This window comes from Trachypithecus francoisi, unplaced genomic scaffold (genome assembly GCF_009764315.1).
Source record: "Trachypithecus francoisi isolate TF-2019V2 unplaced genomic scaffold, Tfra_2.0 Lachesis_group10, whole genome shotgun sequence".
Classification (NCBI taxonomy): Eukaryota; Metazoa; Chordata; class Mammalia; order Primates; family Cercopithecidae; genus Trachypithecus; species Trachypithecus francoisi.
Genome location: NW_022681455.1, coordinates 10,938,112 through 10,951,789, shown reverse-complemented (window position 1 = coordinate 10,951,789; position 13,678 = coordinate 10,938,112). Strand labels below are relative to the sequence as shown.

The window sequence follows — 13,678 nt, the reverse complement described above, 5'->3', positions numbered from 1 at the left end:
TATTGCCTGACCAAGGACTTAATTGTTCATGATACAACTAACTCCAGCAACTTCAAGTCAGGAAATTGTTTTTAATAAAATTTATGAACTCTTTAAAGAATGTATTATTTTAAAATACCCCAAGTCACACATATAATAAAACTGATAGAGATAATTTTTAAACACACTCCAACAAGCCACTAGGCAGAAAGGGTCTGATCTTCTCAGGTTTCTACTCAATGGACAACTCAATATGCTCTGTAAAGATGTACCCAATATTCTCTCCCAAAATGAAACAGATCCTAAACTGTTCTTTTAAAACATTAGATATTTTCAGAATACAACTAGTCAATAATGCTCAGAGACACAACTTACCTTCTTTGGTCACCGAGTCTGTCGTTTAGGTGATTGAGAAAACGTCTACTGTCCTTCAAAGCAAATGATATAAACTCTTTTATTAAAAAAAAAATCAAGATGTCTTGGTCAATACTACCTGGAGCATATAGAGGCCAGTGTTTGCTTCTAAATGACCAGGATGCAGTAACATCAATGAGGCTTTATAAGGATTTGTTATTATATGTTAACAATACTTCATGCCACAAAGAGGAGGCTCCGGGATCATGTTTCTAGAAGGAACCTTTGCTCCCTGCAGCCATTAGATTTTCAGCTGAGGAATACTTAGGTCTCCAAAAGTTAAATGCCTGGTTATGTTTCACTGGGTCAGAAGTGTAAGCAAGAGAAATACATCTTACTGATGACCTAGGTTACAATATTTGACCAACCCATTGGGCATCCACCTCCCTAACACCTGCACAGCACAAACCAACCACAAACCTATAAAATTTATCAACTTTGGGTTGATCTGGGTGTATTATCTACGGCCAATTTTCCTTTTTGGGAGTTCTCTATCTCACTCTCTTCTCCTAGCATATGTTCTAAGAACAAAGACTATTATTAGAGTTTACCTAACCAACAGCTCTCAGGAAGAAATTTGTTGCCCCACATTCTAAAAACAAAGAGACACAGATCCAAGATTTTGTTCCCTTTTGTTAGCAAGGATTGGCTACTGTAGTCAACACTCCTTATGCTCCTGATCTACCATTCAGCAGTAATTAGACATCAGCAGTGTAAGCCTTTCATGTAAAAAAGCAATTCGGGCTGGGTGCGGTGGCTCTCATCTGTAATCCCAGCACTTTGGGAGGCTGAGACAGGCAGATCACCTGAGGTTGGGAGTTGGAGACCAGCCTGACCAACATGGAGAAACCCCGTCTCTACTAAAAATACAAAATTAGCCGGGAGTGGTGGCACATGCCTGTAATCCCAGCTACTCGGGAGGCTGAGGCAGGAGAATCGCTTGAACCCAGGAGACGGAGGTTGCGGTGAGCCGAGATCGCGCCTTTGCACTCCAGCCTGGGCAACAAGAGCAAAACTCTGCCTCAAAAACACACACACACACACACACACACACACACACACTCAATTCAATTGAGAAACTGATAGCTCTGGGGAAGGAAATGATTTTGGAAACAAGATAATTACATTTCTCTATTTTCATCAAATTTTCCTGCAAATGAGAAATGACAAAGAGCAGAAAGGAAATTAACACATGAGTGCCTACAATAGCCCTGGACCTTTCAGTTTCTCTTATTGAATTCTCAAGACTTTGAGGTGGGCTTTAGTCCCATTTTACAGATGAAGTCACTCAGGCTTCACAAGTCAACTACCTTGCCAAAATGCATACATCCCATACATTGGAGAGGTGGGGCTCAAACTCTAGGTTCAACCCAGTTTGGGATAGACCCAAAGCTCATGGTCTTTCCACTGAGATTATACTGAATCCTGGCTAAATAATTACTATATGCAGTATATGACAGTAGGTTCAGAGTCTGAGGAAATATAAAGGTCCATGTTTAATAAAAATCCTGATTACATGGGAATTTTGACCAGAAAGGTTTTGTCAACATGAGTACTGTTATTAAGAATTTTACCTTTTCCTACAGGAGTCTAATCCTCATTTTAAAAACTTTTTAGAAGAAGAGGGAAAATGTTTTAGCTATTTTAAGATGAAGGTGAATACACAACAAAGTCATAAGCTATCTTTGTGTGGCTTTTGTGAACACAATCACAGGAAGCCCAGGTTGCAGAGAAGACTCTAAAAAGTATTGTTTCTCCAAATTGTACAGGTCGGATGGCTCAGAACACAGCCACCCCATAATACTCCTCTGCCAGGCCATGTCCATTTCAGCCTCCTGCCATCACAGCAGCTGCCTTCTGCAAGGCAAAAATGCTCTGATTTCTTCAATTCTCCCTACCGTTCAAGGTTCATTGAAAATTGCTCACCCTTCCAAGACAATTTTTTTAACTGAATCCATCAAATTCACCTAGTTCTGTATCCTATAAAGAAGTCCTGGACAGACACGGTGGCTCACACCTGTAACTCTAGCACTCTGGAAGGCCAAGGTGGGCAGATCACCCGAGGTCAGGATTTCAAGATAAGACTGGCCAACATGGCTAAACCTGGTCTCTACTAAAAATAAAAAATTAGCCAGGCATGGTGGCAGGCACCTGTAATCCCAGCTACTTGGGAAGCTGAGGCAGGAGAATCACTTGAACCCAGGAGGCAGAGGTTGCAGTGAGCTGAGATTGCACCACTATACTCCAGCCTGGGCAATAGCATGAGATTCTGTCTCAAAAAAAAAAAGAAAGAAAGAAAAAGAAAAGAAAAAGTCCTATCTGTATCTGTATATCTAGCTCCCAATATTCTGTTCATATTGCCTTCAAATTATTTCTCCTAAGTGGGAAACAAGTTTAAGAATGGCAGTGTAGGCCGGGCGCGGTGGCTCAAGCCTGTAATCCCAGCAGTTTGGGAGGCCGAGACGGGCGGATCACGAGGTCAGGAGATCGAGACCATCCTGGCTAACACGGTGAAACTCCGTCTCTACTAAAAAAAACTACAAAAAACTAGCCGGGCGAGGTGGCGGGCGCCTGTAGTCCCAGCTACCCGGGAGGCTGAGGCAGGAGAATGGCGTGAACCCGGGAGGCGGAGCTTGCAGTGAGCTGAGATCCGGCCACAGCACTCCAGCCTGGGTGACAGAGCGAGACTCCATCTCAAAAAAAAAAAAGAATGGCAGTGTAATCACACTTAAGCAAAAAAAAAAAAAAAAAAAATCTTCCCGTAAGCCCAACACACAGGAAAGTTCTCAGAGGAAACTTAATAAATATTGGCTAAACAGAAATTCGCATGACCAGGAATCTCACCGTCTCAAATTCTCGATCCTTAATTTCTTTGAAACCTTCGGCAATGACTTCATCATCAAACCATTTATGGACAAGTTCCTCCCTTGAATTTCTAATCGTCAGTCTACACAGCGCTTCAGAAATAGCAACCTGCTGGTCATAATCTAGAGATTAAAAACATGGTAGACACAGATAATTCTGGGCACAAAGCAAAAGAAAAAACGAGTTCCAGAGCTACCACTTGCTCTAAGAAACTCCCTGAGAAGCCTAGCATTATGTCTTAGAGTTACCACGGCAAGATGCATCCTGGAGTAATCAGAATCATTTAAATTCTTTTTTTTTTTTTTTTTTTTTGAGATAGTCTCACTTTGTCACCCTGGAGTGCAGTGGTGGCTGGAGTACAGTGACCCGATCTCGACTCACTGCAATCTTCGCCTCCTGGGTTCAAGTGATTCTCCTGCCTCAGCCTCCCAAGAAGCTGGGATTACAGCCATGTGTCACCATGCCTTGCTAATCTTTATATTTTTAGTAGAGATAAGGTTCTGCCATGTTGGCCAGGCTGGTCTTGAACTTCTGGGTTCAAGCGATCTGCCCACCTCGGCCTCCCAAAGTGCCAGGATTGTAGGCATGAGCCACCACGCCTTGCCAAAATCATATAAATTCAGTATTTAAGAAATAAAATAAAAATCTAAATAAGAGGTTGGTATATAACAATTTTTAAATAAATAATATTTATGGGTATTATATTTTAGATATATTAAAATACTCATCCAAACCAAATCATCAAACAGCCTTAAAAATGTTTCTACTGGCCAGGCGTGGTATCTCATGCCTGTAATCCCAGCACTTTGGGAGGCCAAGGCAGGCAGATCACCTGAGGTCAGGAGTTTGAGACTAGCCTGGCCAACATGGTGAAACCCCATCTCTACTAAAAATACAAAAATTAACCGGGCATGGTGGTACATGCCTGTAATCCCAGCTATTCAGGAGGCTGAGGCAGGAGAATTGCTTGAACCCAGGAGGCTGAGGTTGCAGAGCCGAGATCATGCCATTGTACTCCAGCCTGGGCAATAAGAGCAAAACTCCATTTAAAAAAAAAAAAGTTTCTACTACAAAATAAAATCCCAAAATAACTTGTAGTATTTCACAGCAAATAAACTAAAACTACATGTAGTAACATGTTTAAATTACAAACAATTCTAAGGGCAAAAAGGGAGTTGTAGCCCAAGGAATGGCATTTATAGGATGCTTTTAAAATCTGCAAAATGATAATGCATGTTATTTAGGGATCTACAGAGTAAAAATAGAAAAATGTGCTTAGGAACGAAAAACAAATCTGAGTCAAGGAAAAGGAAATGGGATGAGGAACATGGACACAGGGGACTTTATCCATGACACCTTTTTGTTTTCTTTAAAAACAGACTTGGAGCTAATGTGGTAAAATGCTAAATTTTGACAAAGCTGGCTGGTAGTAAATGAGTATTCACGAATTATTCTTTACCATTTTCAGCATGCTAAAATCTCTCAAAATAAATTTAAAATAAAACCCTAATTCCTACCTTCAATTTAACCATAATTTATTCCCCATGGTCCCAAGATGCTCATAAAACCCCCAGTGTCCAATATTTAATATTCTAATACTGAAAATTCTAAAATTTCTTACCACCCACAGTCAAGAGTGTCCTTGCAAGGTCTTTCCTGAAACATTTAGATAAATCACATTTAACTGAAGCGAACATCAAGAGGTAAAACTTTACTATACTGGCATTAAACTTTAAAACCAAAATATGTTTCTGAAACTATTTCAAATTCAGCATCAGAATTTCCTTAATGTCAATAATGCATATTTATGGAAAAATCTTCTCAAGTTTATATATTAAGGACCTAGATGTTATTTTTTAAGAAGCTAGAACTACTATATACACTCTGAGGTTCTATTTTCCCTCTTGTAAAGTGAATTCCATTTGATGATCTCTAAGGGTTCATCAAATTAATTGCGGAGTTTTATAATCACTGCATCAACCTGTGAGGGCGTATGTCCTTTTACACAGTTTGATACCTGCAGGAAATGATACAGACAGTGATTCTTTCCTATGAGCTGCTTGATCTGATTTTAAAAACTAATTTAGGCTGAGTACGGTGGCTCATGCCTGTAATCCCAGAACTTTGGGAGGCCTAGACGCACAGATCACCTGAGGTTGGGAGTTCAAGACCAACCTGACCAACATGGAGAAACTCCATCTGTACTAAAAACACAAAACTAGCCGGGTATGGTGGCACATGCCTGTATTCCCAGCTACTCGGGAGGCTGAGGCAGGAGAATCGCTTGAACCCCGGAGGCGGCGGTTGCAGTGAGCTGAGAGCATGCCATTGCACTCCAGCCTGGGCAATAAGAGTGAAATTCCATCTCAAAAAACAAAACAAAACAAAATAAAAAACAAATTAATTTAGAGATGTAATAGGATTAAGCTATTACATTATTGTAACTAATGCAGACTCTCAAATTGTACATTATTCACTCAGAATTTCAAATAAATGCTAACAAGTGTGAGTCTATCTTTTTTTTTTGAGACTGAGTCTGGCTTTGTCACCCAGGCTGGAGTGCAGCAGCACGTTCTTGACTCACTGCAACCTCTGCCTCCCAGGGTCAAGTAATTCTGCCTCAGCCTTCCAAGTAGTTGGCATTACAGGTGCCCACCACACCCAGCTAATGTTTTCTATTTTTAATAGAGACGGGGCTTCACCATGTTGGTCAGGCTGGTCTCGAACTCCTGACCTCAAGTGATCCACCCACCTCAGCCTCCCAAAGTGCTGGAATTACAGGTGTGAGCCACCATGCCCGGCCAAGTCGATCTTTTAACGCCTGAAATAACTCCCATTTTAAAGAATAGATTTGTTGAGAAACCTTGTAAGAAGTAGATTGACTTGGTACTATTAAATAGAAACCAGGAAACAGTACCACTGAGCAAAATTAATTCTGCTTAATTTTATATTGCAGGTTTTACCTTTGAAGTCCAGAACATTCCAGACTTTCTAGAACACACAGACAATAAGGTAGTGTGTTCAAAGATTAGTTTGAAAACTTAGGAGAAAATATGAGATCAGCTGCTCTCCAAATCTAAACCACTAAGAGTAGTGATTTCACTAATGTATTAAATAAAAATGTGTTTAGGAAAAATTCAGTGTAAAAACTATATCCTGCAAAGACTAAATGGACAAACACGATGACAGTGAGTTTCATGCTCACAAATCACCTATTTCAAGCCCTACACTGTGGCCACACACCAATATTGATATTTGAAGCCAGGTAATTCTTCTTCTAAGAAGAACTTCAGAACTGCTGTCAAAATGCAGGGGGAAAAATGAGTAAATAATGTGCCACAATGATGTCCTCCGTGCTGGCTGGTGGTTAGCACAGTCACAGGTTCCGGTTCCAACTTCAAAACAGGGTGCTGGTTTTGTTGTTTCTATGGTCACACATTACAACCTTACCTCTAAATCTCACATCCCAAGAACTATGCAACAGTGGCTTTGGGTCACCAAAAAACAAAAAATCCATCACGTGAAAAGCAATCAAAATTCCATCTCACATTAGTGTAGCTACCTTGGGGCACTTCCTCTTTAGCAGATAATGTGCTAATCACTTTACATGGATTGCTTGATTTAACCTTTACAATAATTCTATCAAGTAGGTATTACTTTGACTCCATTTTACAGGGAAACAAACTGAGGTATGATGAAGTCAGGGCTGTGCTCATAGACAACGGGCAAAAGTGGCAAAACTCGGATTTGAAGCCAAGCAGGCTCTACGGTCTATACTCTTAACATTCTTCCCTGAATCACGAATTTAGTTCACATTTACAATGAAAAAATAGAGCCTGAGAAAGCATTTTGCCTCAATGTTGATGCAAAAAGAAAAAATAAAATACTTCGTAATTATTAAAAAGGAAAAATCTAGCATTTTTTTTTTTTTTTTTTTTTTGAGACAGAGTCTCGCTCTGTGGCCCAGGCTGGAGTGCAGTGCTGCAATTTCGGCTCACTGCAACCTCTGCCTCCCGGGTTCAAGTGATTCTCCTACCTCAGCCTCCTGAATAGCTGGGACTACAGGTGCGTGCCACCATGCCCAGCTAATTTTTTGTATTTTTGGTGGAGATGGGGTTTCTTTTTTTAAAATTATTATTTTGAGACGGAGTCTTGCTCTGTCGCCCTCAGGTTGGAGCGCAGTGGCATGATCTCGGCTCATGGCAAGCTCCACCTCCCAGGTTCACGCCATTCTCCTGCCTCAGCGTGCCAAGTAGCTGGAACTACAGGCGCCTGCCACCACACCCGGCTAATTTTTTGTATTTTTAGTGGAGACAGGGTTTCACCGTGTTAGCCAGGATGGTCTCGATCTTCTGACCTCGTGATCCACCGGCCTCAGTCTCCCAAAGTGCTGGGATTACAGGCCTGAGCCACCGCGCCCAGCCGAGATGGGGTTTCACCATGTTAGCCAGGATGGTCTGGATCTCTTGACCTTGTGATCTGCCTGCCTTGGTCTCCCAAAGTGCTGGGATTACAGGCATGAGCTACCGCGCCCGGCTGCAATGTCTTCTTTTTACCTCAGCCTCTCTTTATCACCTAGCATAGTGCCTGACTCATAACAGGTGCACAAAGCATTTACCGAAGAGAGAAACAACATAATCAGGTCTAAGCAGAACACAGACTGAAGTCGTACAATCGTGAGAGGTTTTACCCTTACTACAGCACGTAACTTATACAAAGTCACTTACATAAGATGACACATGCGTTCTGACAAAGGGAATTTTTTTCTTTCTTCCCGAGGGACAGCGTCCAAAATGCAGTTAAAAGTCTTCAAGCCCTTTTGGGAATTGAGAAGACATTCATGGAGAAGAAACAAAACAGAGACCTATGTACGATCTTCTCTAAGGTTTCTGGAGCTGCTGGTATCTATTTTGTTATTTGCAACTTACCTCCTGTTGAATCAAATGATCTACAGTCTTTTCTGTCACCAGGGATCCTAAGCTAAGTAGGAAGGAATCCAACATCTGAATTTTCCCTGAAAGTATAATTTCAAAGACTCAATTTTATGTTTGAAAGAGTAAGAAAACGACTCCTACACATAGTCAGAGCCTTTCACTGAGGGTGTCTTTCTGGCTTTTCTACGATATAACTCACTTTGCAGCCTATGCCCCTCACAATCCTGTTGCACTGTCTTCTGGTATTAAGGGTTGTGAGCATGTGCACACGTTCATATATGCGTTTATTTTACATGGTTCTTGGTGACTTATTTTGAAACCAAATCTTACTTTAGCTCAGGAAAATTAATTCTTTGATACTTTTATTACAGTAGACTTTCTCAACTTTGGCAATATTGATATTTGAAGCCAGGTAATTCTTCTTCTAAGAAGAACTTCAGAACTGCTGTCAAAATGCAGGGGGAAAAATGAGTGAGGAAAAGATGCACATGAAGATAAAAACAAAGATGCGACAGATAATCTTACAAAGAGGGAACAGAAAGTAAATGTAACGGACTTTTTGGCGGCCTCTCCACCATCCTTCCCCACTCCTCTGTTATGGAGCAGTTGTGCTATTTGGGTGAGACCGATCAGTTCAAGGGGTAAATCCGGACTGGCTTAAACTAGGCAGAGGTGGTCCATTTATCTTTTCATAGCGACTGCTTCATCTGGAGGGCAGGGCACCCAATCAGAGCAAAGCTAGGGCTTTTGTTTGCTGGTTAAGGAAAGCGGAACTTTCTCCCCGAGATGTGAACCAGGAAGCACAAAGTTCTGGTTGCAACCAACAAGGGAAACCACCTTGAGAGCAAAGACTAGACTCTGAGAAAGGCAGAACCGACGGGGCTATAGAGAAATGGAGCAGAGCCCCTCTATTTCCAAACTGCCCACCTCTGGACTCTTCAGTCCCTTCAGCCAGTAAGTTGTCTTTATCATTTAAGCCTATTCGAGCTAGATATTCTGTTAAATACACCCAGAGCACTCTACCTCAGTAGTTGTTGACTACAGATGATTTTGCCCCACAGGGGATGTGTGGAGATGTTTTTGGTTGTCATGACTTGGGGATGGATGCTGTTGGCATCTAGAGGGTAGAGGACAGGGATGCCACCAACCACCCTTTGATGTGCAGGATAGCACCCAGGACAAAGAATTACCCAGTTCAAAATATCTATATTGCCAAAATTGAGAAACTCTGCTGTAATAAAATTATCAAAGAACAAATTTTCCTGAGCTAAAGTAACATTTGGATTCAAAATAAGTCACCAAGAACCATGTAAAATAAACATGCTTTCAACCCTTAATATCAGAAGATAATGCAACAGGATTGTAAAGGGCACAGCATGCAAAGTGAGAGTAAGACTGTAGAAAAGCCAGAAAGACATCTTCAAACGATGAAAAGCTCTGACCACGTCCCTCCCACAGCCTAATACTCTTACATTTCTTTAACACATTAAATTTATTGTCACATACAAAGAAGAAGAAATAAGGTACCATCATTTTGATGTTAGTAATTAAATTAAGGATAACTACCAGTAAAATAAAAGTAGGACATAAGTCATTCAAATCAGTAGAGAGGGATAAACTGTGAAAGAAAGTCATAATCCATATAGCGGAACACAAACAAAAGAATCATAAAAATAAATAAGAAGACATATGTTTCAGAACAAAAAGGAAGGAGTGATTAATTTTGTCAACTGCAGAGGGAGGTGGGAAGAAATTCAGTGAAAACATCTTTCTGCTTTGGAGAGAAGGATTAGACATTAGTTCTGCAGAGCCTGGGCATAAAACTCACACAAGACAACTGTTGAAGGCCACACGTGAAAACCTGTCACTTGCAGAGAGGCCAGTCCTGCTAAGGTGACCAGAGTGGGCTCCAAGCACGAATTGCCATTGCTATAGATGGGACTGTGTCCCCTGCAAAATTCATATGTTGGAGCCTTAACCCTCAATGTGATGGTATTTGAGATGCAGCCTTTGGTAAGGGAAGTTCAGATGAGGTCACGAGTGTGGGATCCTCATGATGGGATGAGTGCCGTTATAAGAGCTCGGTCCAGCTGCGGTGGCTCATGCCTGTAATCCTAGCCCTTTGGGAGGCCAAGGTGGGTGGATCACATGGGATCAGGAGTTCAAGACCAGCCTGGCCAAAATAGAGAAACCCCATCTCTACTAAAAATACAAAATTAGCCAGGTGTGGTGGCACATGCTTGTAATGCCAGCTACTCAGGAGGCTGAGGCAGGAGAATTGCTTGAAACCGGGAGGCAGAGGTTGCAGTGAGCTGAGAACGTGCTACTGCACTCCAGTCTGAGCAATGGTGCGTGACTCTGTCTCAAAAAAAAAAAAGAAAAAGAAAACAAAAAGAAAGAGTTCTGGCTCTCTGTCCACCTTGTAAGCACACAGCAAGAAGCCAGGTCTCTGCCCACCATGTAGGCACACAGCAAGAAGCCAGAAAGAGGCCATCACCAGAACTCAACGATGCTGGTACCCTAATCTGTTACTCCCAGCCTCCAGAGATAAATGTCTGTCGGTTTAGCCTCCCAATTGATGGCATTTTGTTATGGCGGCCTAATTGGACTAACACAGTCATCTAGAACAATGTTTCCTCTACCAGGGGCAATGAAAGTCATTATAGCATTATGTGAATCCATAAATGCCCCAAGCGATGACCATAGAGTGAACATATAGCTCACATATGCATTGTTTTCCAAATATGCAGTATATACATACTGTTGGGATTAATGCAAAGCAAGTTTATTTTAAAATGTTACAAAAATCAAAGTAGTTTTTTACCACTGTGCATTTTATCATCCAGTTTTAAAGATAGTAACTATCATTGTGATGATCATAAAACTTTGACTTGAAAATGTTTGGAACCACTGACTTGAATTATGAGGACCAACCAAGTCAACCAAGTTTTAAAGTCAGCCAAGTCCAGTGCATGCTTCAGCTTCTGGTACTGCATTTCCTCAGCTACCAGATACCATCCATTGCAGAATATAGTGTCAATTGATAGCCTTTCCAAAGAAAACTAAAAACATGTAACATAGGAAAATGACATATCAAGATGGCTCCAGTTTCCAAAATGTTTAAATATTTAAGTGCATCTTTGAATCCATGGTATCATAATTCAAATGTCAAATTACTTTTTTTTTGAGACAGGATCTCACTGTCACCCAGGCTGGAGTGGAGTGGCACAATCATGACTCACTGCAGCCTCAAACTCTGGGGCTCCAGAGATCCTCCCACCTCACCCTCCCAAGTAGCTGGGACTACTGGTGCACGCCACCACACCCTGATAATTTTTTATTTCTTGTAGAGATGGGGGTCTCACTATGTTGCCCAGGCTGGTGTCGAACTTCTGGATGCAATCAGGTCTGCCTCCTCAGCCTCTGAAAGTGCTGGGATTACAGGCATGAGCCACCACACCCAGCATAACTACCTTTAACTTGAGTTAAATGGAACAAAATCAAGCTATCCTCCAAAGTTTCTAAAATTTTACCTTTTACGCTCTTGAAAGACAGAGAAAGGCATCTGAATCAGCTTCAAGCTAAATCAGTAGTAGCTAAATTTTTGCATATTTGAATGACAAAAGTAGCTTTCTATTACCTGAACAGAGCTAGCCATACGTTAGGAGCAGCTAAACAAAAATGTTTCTCAGACAAACACAAGACTTTTTTCTACAATGAAATGCATTTCCAAATGACACCATGATGACCATAAGGTGGTCAACAAATCCAAATAAAATGTTTAAACTTATTTTACTTTTGCATATCATTTAAATATTCCTTTCTCTGTGCCAGAATATTCTATTAATGAAAAATTAACAGCCAATTAGTAGCCAATAACATACTTACCTTCACTACTATTCCTGGAAATAATCTAACAAAAAGAAAGAAAAAGTAAAGCTTATATTATTTTAAAACAGCATGATAAACTATAACACAAATGTATTAGTGTTAATTGTCTCTAACAGGCAGGCATTGACTTTACAGAAGGAAAGAATTTTAGAGAAAGCCTATTTGAGCCTTAATCACATCCTTAAAATGTGCATATCACTCTCAATCAGGTGACTAATATATTTGTATATATGATAATAAATCACCTCTCATTTTTAACATTGGTTATATAGTTTCTTACTATGTCACATACTGATAATATTCTAATAATAAAACATGAGAGTCTTTTGTTTTAAGACAGAGTTTCACTCTTGTTTCCCAGGCTGAAGTACAATCCCACAGTCTCGGCTCACTATAACCTCTGCCTCCCAGGTTCAAGTGATTCTCCTGCCTCAGCCTCCCAAATAGCTGAAATTACAGGCGCCTACCACCACACCCGGCACATTTCTGTATTTTAGTAGAGACGGGTTTCACCATGTTGGCCAGGCTGGTCTGGACCTCCTGACTTCAGGTGATCCACTCACCTCGGCCTCCCAAAGTGTTGGGATTACAGGCGTGAGCCATTGCGCCCAGCCACGTCAGTCTTTTAACAAAACGTACATATTTAGAAAACCATGTTTTATAAATAACTTCAAGATTCCTGCCAATTACCAATGGCATCTGCTCAGTGACGCATCCATCCCATCCTTACCAATGCAGTGTCAAAGAAGTCTTCTGTAACACTAATCAGCGATGTGTCTGAGGCTAGGCCTTCCAAGGTCAGAATTCCTGTCGTTCTTTCAAACCAGGAAACTAGGTACACAGGAGGACACTAATGTAACTACATATGACTAAATGCTGCCTATTCAATAAAAGTTCACAGGACAATTTTCTCATTACAACAAAATAATCTTAAAGATCTTTTCCCATTCCATTCCATTTCAATGAGGCCTGGCTCTGAGACCTCCCACCGGAACACTTCAGGATGGTGCCATACTACTACAGAGCTGTCATAAGTAAGCCTCTGAGATCGCACAAAATAGAGTCCCAGCCAGGATCTGTGTCAGAAAGCCATATAAAGGGACTAGTGAGGAGCATTTAAGATATAAATGAGGCCAGGCGCAGTGGCTCATGCCTGTAATCCCAACACTTTGGGAGGCCGAGGCAGGTGGATCGCTTGAGGCCAGGAGTTCAAGACCAGCCTGGGAAAGATAGTTAAACTTTATCTCTACAAAAAATATAAAAATTAGCTGGGTGTGGTGGTGCACACCTCTAGTCCCAGCTACTTGGGAGACTGAGGTGTGAGGATCACTTGAGTCCAGAAGGTCAACACTGTAGTAAGCACTGTGATCACACCACTACACTCCAGCCTGGGCAACAGAGCGAGACCCCACCTCCAAAAAAAAAAAAAAAAAAGATAAGTGAACCTCCTCAGCACAGGGGGAAAAAAATCTTGTGATCTGAGAATCTGCTGAAAACAAACTATCAAAGAATATATAGAATTTGGAAAGTTCTCGGAAGTATTTTGGTTATAGTAAATATGCCTCAGGCCTAGGCATCTTTCTTTTGTTAAAAAG

The 13,678-nt window shown here is 41.2% G+C and overlaps 1 protein-coding gene across 1 annotated transcript in view; it reads right to left on the bottom strand.

Annotated features, from left to right (window-relative positions):
* SYCP2L (synaptonemal complex protein 2 like) overlaps positions 1-13,678 on the bottom strand; it is a 74,614-nt gene that overhangs the window by 49,420 nt on the left and 11,516 nt on the right. The window contains exons 5-11 of the mRNA XM_033219479.1: positions 12,814-12,914; positions 12,081-12,105; positions 8,187-8,272; positions 7,986-8,074; positions 4,880-4,914; positions 3,238-3,380; positions 355-407 (exon numbers count right to left, since the gene is read on the bottom strand). Of these exons, the coding sequence (XP_033075370.1) occupies positions 355-407; positions 3,238-3,380; positions 4,880-4,914; positions 7,986-8,074; positions 8,187-8,272; positions 12,081-12,105; positions 12,814-12,914 (532 nt within the window). The remainder of the gene's footprint in view (positions 1-354; positions 408-3,237; positions 3,381-4,879; positions 4,915-7,985; positions 8,075-8,186; positions 8,273-12,080; positions 12,106-12,813; positions 12,915-13,678) is intronic.